This window comes from Caenorhabditis briggsae (assembly GCF_000004555.2).
Source record: "Caenorhabditis briggsae complete genome, chrIV, whole genome shotgun sequence".
Taxonomy (NCBI): domain Eukaryota; kingdom Metazoa; phylum Nematoda; class Chromadorea; order Rhabditida; family Rhabditidae; genus Caenorhabditis; species Caenorhabditis briggsae.
The window spans coordinates 5648286-5655522 of NC_013487.2; the positions used below are offsets into that span (position 1 = coordinate 5648286).

At 38.1% G+C, this 7237-nt stretch overlaps 2 protein-coding genes across 2 annotated transcripts in view; one reads left to right on the plus strand and one right to left on the minus strand.

The window, feature by feature from the left end:
* The window catches only part of CBG19989, a gene marked incomplete at both ends in the record, with an annotated part of 5263 nt that extends 4471 nt beyond the window's left edge, over positions 1 to 792 (plus strand). Inside the window, one exon of the mRNA XM_045235300.1 lies at positions 474 to 792. Within this exon, the coding sequence (XP_045096929.1) occupies positions 474 to 792 (319 nt within the window). The remainder of the gene's footprint in view (positions 1 to 473) is intronic.
* Positions 793 to 2477: 1685 nt separating this feature from the next.
* CBG19988 lies at positions 2478 to 3917 on the minus strand (the record flags this gene model as incomplete). The annotated part of the gene is made up of 3 exons (XM_045235301.1): positions 2478 to 2870; positions 2913 to 3068; positions 3906 to 3917. 3 exons carry the CDS (start codon positions 3915 to 3917, stop codon positions 2478 to 2480), a joined length of 561 nt encoding a protein of 186 aa, XP_045096928.1.
* Between the last annotated feature and the right edge of the window lie 3320 nt (positions 3918 to 7237).

The window sequence follows — 7237 nt, forward strand, 5'->3', positions numbered from 1 at the left end:
TCGGTGTCGATTTCGTCGACTCAACCAAAATTCGACATTCAAAAAGTCGATGAAAGTGAAAATCGACAAAAGTCGATTTTTGTCGATTTTGAATCGACGAAAAATCGACGAAAAAATCGACTTTTGTCGACTTTATTGTCCGAGAGGACTACACGGCCGGTGACCTAGAAACTGCCTGTGGCCGGGGTATTTTTCATAAAAAACAGGCATTTTTCATCGAATTTTCCACTGTAAAACCGAATTTTTCTTTTTTTTTTCGGGTGTTTTGTTTTTTTTCTGTTTCATTTATGACATACTTGCTTGTTGGAGATGAAGGCGCTATACTAGTTGGAAGGGGTCACTTTTTTTTGCGATTTTTTCACTTTTTTCGACATAAAAATAATTGCTGATTATTTCTATGATGTTTTTAAGTTGTTAGGACACAAAAAATTTTATTTTTTCGAATAAAAAAACTTCAATTTATATGATTTCAGATGCACCCCACACATGTGCCATCACAACGGAACTATCGCTGTTGGAAAGAAGGAAATCGAGTGTATCTGTCCACCACCATGGGACGGAAGATTCTGTGAACGTTTGGCCTGCTGGCGAAAGACAATTCCAACTCAACAGCACAGATACCGTAACAACGGAGATCACTGCATCTGTGGTAATCATTATTCTGGAGAGAACTGCGATGTTATCAAATCTTGTATGAACAATGGACACCTCGAGAATGGGAAATGCAATTGTGGAGATGAATGGGAGGGGGATGTGTGTGACAAGAGAGTTTCAAATGGAAATGCAACCTGAGCGACCAATCGAAAACCCTAAACTAACACAAGATAAAACAACACTTTTTTACTCAATTGACGAGCTCTGTAGAACGGAGCAAGTACATTTTACTGCCAGATGTGCGAAAACAATAATATTATTTTTACCACTCTCTATTGTTCTAATTCTTGATGTAAGAATATCAATTTTATGCTTCCATGCGTTATTTTTCATTATTTTTTAATATCATTTTTCCTAGCCAAGTTTCTCAGTTGTCGGACACATGAAAAAACACAGCGAAAACTTTCTCTCGTGTAGCAACACATGCTAACTGTAAGAAACTTCTCTAGTTGGATAGTACAGTACTCCACAAAAGTTTAATTCCACCCTCAGTTTGTGCTGAAACAGCTATTTAGGTCAATAGTCGTGAAAAGGTGTCAACATGAAAAATAAAGGTCTCCCTTCAAAACCTACGTACGAAAAACTTGGAGCCATCAACATGATCCGGAAACGAGAAACCGGAAAAAATCCGAAAATCACGTTTTGGCCAAACCACAAAAGTTTAGTTCCACTCTGAAAAAGTGAGATTTTGGAGGTTTTGAAGCTCTGCAACCACTTTTTGAAGGCCTGAATTTCAAAAATTTTAAGATTCTGACCCCCATACACAGAGACCATTATACACGGTTACTGTCGTGGTAGTTAGAACGCAACCTACTGGACCGTTTCTCATGATCCTGGTGAATCTCCAAGAATTCCAGGTACCTTCAGAATATCTCAAAACCTCAGAAGCTTTCGTAACCTTCCAGAAACTTTCTGAAACGCTTATTTGTCAAGGAAACCTGAAATTCAGATTCTCGGGACACTTAAACTCATTCAAAAAGCTAATCCGGAAACCGGACTCCATCATCCGGAATCCGGAACACAGAATCCGAAGTACATATTCTAAATCCAATACACACAATTCAGTAAACATAATCCAGAACCCAAAAAAAAACCCGAATCCGGAATTTTGAATCCGGAAATCCGGATATCTGACATCGGGAATCCAGATATCAGTAACCGTGTATAATGGTCTCTGTGTATGGTGGTCAGAATCTTAAAATTCTTGAAATTCAGGCCTTCAAAAAGTGGTCGCAGAGCTTCAAAACCTCCAAAATCTCACTTTTTCAGAGTGGAATTAAACTTTTGTGGATCGGCCAAAACGTGATTTTCGGAATTTTTCCGGTTTCTCGTTTCCGGATCACGTTGATGGCTCCAAGTTTTTCGTACGTAGGTTTTGAAGGGAGACCTTTATTTTTCATGTTGACACCTTTTCACGACTATTGACCTAAATAGCTGTTTTAGTACAAACTGAGGGTGGAATTAAACTTTTGTGGAGTACTGTAGAATGGCAATTTTGAAAAACAAGTGTTTATTATTGGAAATAAAGTAGTTTAAAAACGTTATATCATTTCTGTTTTCAGAGATGCGACTCCAAGAAATGACTACTTTATGAACATGAGTGTTCCCAAACCACCAGCTTAGATATATTTGCGTCCAGCGATATTTCGAAGAAAAATACAACATCTTCTTAAACTGTCCACTATTCCGTGATTTGAGCGGTCGTATGTATCCTGTTGAAGCTGTTTCTATTGGTGTGCCAAGACGTTCCATTCCACAATGTTGATCAATTTTTGTCATCAAATCATCAATGACAATCAAAACCGGATCCTTCTTATATTTCCTCAGTTCATCCAAGTTTGGGATTCCTTCCCGCAAAATGTACCTTTGCGGTTTTTCATTGAATCTGGTACACTTTCGAACGTGTCAGAATACCAAAAAACAAAAGAAACATCGAAAAATTCGTTTTCCTGTATAACAGGTATTTCCAGATCCGACCATCTCCATGAGGGGCTCAGGCGGGCAAATGCGGTGGTATATGCAGCCAAATGGACGGCGCTAGTCTTTTGGCTCGAAAGTGTCTCTTCCTTCTGGCGGTACTTCACGAAGAGCTTATCATTGACCGGCCTCACGTCGACGATAACCAGACTAGTATCGTGATTCACTTTCCAGAACTTTGCTGGATCGAGGACAATCACGGTGTTTTGCTTGTCGACCCTTTGGGATAACTTCCCCCACTGAAAAAAGACATTCTTTAAAAAACTACAAGTTCAATATACCAAAGAGTTGATCATCAACTTGGCGACCGCTTTCTTTATCGCATTTGTCTCAAAACGGTCTGGATCCAATGTAATGACTTCTTTTTCCTCGTATTCTTCAAGAAAAACCTTCCATTCCTCGTCAAAGCAAACATTCTTGAGCCAACGGAAACTGTACTGAAAATGAAAATACCAATAGAAAAAATGTTAGAAAATTCTCAGAAGCTCGTCTGACAACACTCCCCTTGTAAGTTTCGAGAACCTTCAAGAGGGTTTCAAAAATGAAAAATTTTAAACAACTCATTTTAACCCCATCTATCTATGAAAAGTTTATAAAAAAAGCTTTTGTGAATGAACTTACTTCATTTTAAAAATTTGAATAATCAGGAAAATCAAAAAAATCAAAGGGAAGTCTTCAGAATCCATTCAGTACAGGATTCTTGAAAACCACCGCAAAAATGGTTAGAAGATTACAACATTTAAAAAAATAGGAATAAAGACTCCGCAAATCAGTTGGGTGTCATGGAAGGCACAATGAAGATCAGTACCAAAAAATTCTCTCCAACTGTTTGAAAAAAATAGTGTGCTGCGGTGACGACGCAGACAACAGACAAGGTGATACATACAAGGAAGCCGTTTTGTGCACACCAAAAAGAACACTCGACAGCGCCAATTTGTTAAACGTGGGGGGACAGGAGATTTTTCGTAGTTTTTTTGTAGCTAGAGTATGCATTCTACCGTCACGGTGTACAACGCTTAATGTCACTCTGCGTACAGCTGTCGTCCTCGCCTTTATGTATGCAATCGGGCGTCTGCTTTCTCTTTGCCCGCGTGGCTCAGTCGGTAGCGGCGCCGCACCCTCACTCCTTGTCTTCACAAGTTCAACTCCTCGAGGGGCATCTTTGAACGGAATTTCGAGAACATTATTTTTTTCATTTCTCCCCACCTTTAAAAGAGAAAATGTTTCCAACTCTGACAGATAAAATGTCAAATACAATCGATCTTCTTCAAAACGATGAAGAACATATTCTGATAAAAAATATTGAAATTAAATTTACTAAGCTTTCCATCTCGGGCAAATTTCCGAAACCGCCCGTCACCCGACAGGGTCCCGGCTAGTGTGCTGTGTCGATTGTTGACAATCGACAAAAATCGACGAAAATCGTTAAAATCGGTGTCGATTTCGTCGACTCGATCAAAATTCGACATTCAAAAAGTCGATGAAAGTGAAAATCGACAAAAGTCGATTTTTGTCGATTTTGAATCGACGAAAAATCGACGAAAAAATCGACTTTTGTCGACTTTATTGTCCGAGAGGACTACACGGCCGGTGACCTAGAAACTGCCTGTGGCCGGGGTATTTTTCATAAAAAACAGGCATTTTTCATCGAATTTTCCACTGAAAAACCGATTTTTTCTTGTTTTTTTTTGGGTGTTTTGTTTTTTTTCTATTTCATTTATGACATACTTGCTTATTGAAGATGAATTCGTCACAAAATCAATCTAAAGCGTGGCGATACTTCAAAAAACAAAATAACGGACAAACTGTGACCTGTAAACTGTGCGGAAGGAGCATAAAGTTCCATTCTTCGACCACAACGATGCATCAGCACTTAAACAGTCACCACGAGAAAGAAGTTGAAGAAATGGAAGGATCGGTAAGCAGAAAATTATATTTTTTTTTGTTAAGTTCTTAATCTTAGATAGTACATAAAGATCAAGAGCCACGACATCAAATCATTGGAAAAAATCACTTTGGAGTAAGATATTAAAGCTTATTTTTCCTCAAAATCTGATTTTTCTTCAGATCTGCGAAGAAGAATAGGTCGACAACAGAAGGGTACGACTACGATTTGGCCCAAATAATGAAACATTAATTCCTAGTGCTGAACTTTGTTCTTCTGTTTCTTCTCTTTTTCAAAATTTTGTCGCTTTGAATTTTTTTCTATTTTCCTTGCCAACTTCTGAGACATAGTGATTCTCTATTTTGTACCCCGTTGAAATTAAGTTTAACACTATTTGTTTTTTTATTCATAAAAATAAAGTTGTTACTCTACACAAAAAAATGATTTCTTCAAAAAATTAGAAAAAAATTTTCTTGAGGTGAAATTTTACTTTGAAGTCCGGAAAAGTCGATTTTTCGTCGACTTTTGTCGACTTTTGTAGATTTTTCTGTCGATTTTAAGTCGACGCAAAATCGACAACGAAAAGTTCGATTTTCATCGACAAATAGCCTTGTCGAATTGTTGAATGTCGACTGTGTCGATTTCCAAAGCCGACAAAAATCATCGATTTTCGAGTCTACTCGGCACTCTAGTCCCGGCCCGCCCGAGGTGGAAAACTTAAAATTCTGGAGCTGATCACGTTGATGGCTCCAAGTTTTTCGTACGTAGGTTTTGAAGGGAGACCTTTATTTTTCATGTTGACACCACAGCAAAAGGGGCGGAGCCTTTTTTTTCTCCGCGGGGGGGGGGGGTTTGGATTTTTGATTGGCTGTAACTATGGCTAGAAAAGAAGGATCGATAGGTAAATTTGACCCCTCATGTAATCTACTACGTAGAATTCAAATATGTAAATGTTTTCACTGAAATTATTTCGCGAAAGAAGGAAAGAGCAAGAATTCTATTCTTCAACACTATTTTTTGCGGAAAAATTTTGCAAAAATTCTTTTCGGGCCCTACCGAAACAGAAACTGTGAAAAGGCAAAGAAGAGAAGAAAACAAAAATTTTAAAATAATCAAAGAAAATTTTTCAAAAAAAAAACACCTATCGTACCGCACAATAGGTCAGCCCGCTCCAGGGATGTTCGGAATGCCCTGCTCGGAATTTTCCTGAATGTCGAAAATTAGATTTCCAAAATTTAGGAGTTTCGGAAATGCGAAATTTTCAGATTTTCAAAATGTTAAAATTTCGGAATATTCGGAGTTTTTAAAAAATTCCAGTTTTAAAGTAGAAATTCAATTCTTAATGCACAAAAACGCCAAAAACTGGTGAAAATTGACAGAAAGATTTCGACAGCGCAAAAAAAAATATCAAACGTAAGTTCGCTCTTGACCTGCAAGCAAATGTTTGGCGTGGGTCTTTGACATACCGTAATTCAAAAATCTCTTATTCCGAAAAAAGAAGCTTTGGAAAAATTCCGATCGAGATGGGATTCCGAAAAAAGGAGACATTCCAAAAAAATTTTCGGAATTTTCCGGTAGAAATTCTATTCCGAGAATGGTCATAATTCCGAACTCCGTTCCGAACATCAGTGGCTGACTCTAAGAATCAACAGATTAATAATCTGGTAAAGAGTATGTTTTCGTCGATTGATTTTTCACCAAATTTTCTTCCAAGGTTTTCTAGTGACTTGAGACAAAAACAAAGTGAAAGCTTCGAAAATCAATCAAATATTAAATCGACTTGAAACTAATCAAACTTGAGAAACGGGATACTCTTGTTTTACCATTTCATTCAAGAAGAGAAAATCGTTCGCTTACATTCTCACACATTTCTGAACTGTGTTGAAAATCCGCAAAAAAATGCTGGCTATCGAACTCGAACCCGCAACGCACGATATCGGCTTTTTCTACCCCTTCCTATCCTCCGGAGATTATGCCGCAACCATTCACTGTGATATGAATTCACTCGATTAGCTGTCTTTTTAGGCGCCTCTAGTATAGAACGACAACCGAATCGGCGAAGGCGCGGTATAATGCTGCAGCCGACAAAAAGCCACTAGACACTACACAGGTCCTGGGCGATGATGCGCATAAAGGACCCGATCCATATGCGATCCTCTAGAAGTCCGTTTGACACATATTGCGAACAACGAGCTGCGATGAGTCTCATATGTGTGCGATGCGGGAGAGGCTGAATCGAGTGTTCCGAATGCGCGCGTATCCTAGGTGGATTCTAGGTGGGTGAGCGATGTGTGCGATATGGGTCTGATACGGTAGGCCGACTACAACACTCCGAAATCCCGGATGCGCCCATTGTTTACCGTAAATCCACACCGGCAACTTTGTCAATTTTTCGTCAATTCGAGCCTACATTTCTGGTTTTTCGATTATTCCTTCGATGTTTTTTGTGAAAAAGAGTTATGGCAGAATAAAAAATCGCTGAATTCTTGCAGAAACATGTCTTTCACTCGTTAATTGCTATGTTTTTCGCCAAAATAGGTGATATTGAGATTTTTAGATTTCACTTTGTAATTATTGTAAAAATCGTATTTTCAGGTGGAATAAAAGGTAAGTTGGTAAGTATACAATAATTACAAAGTTTAAATTATAAAAATTTTCAATTTTTCATGCAATTTCAAAAAAATTGAAAGTGAGACATATTTTTTGAACAAGTGAAAAACA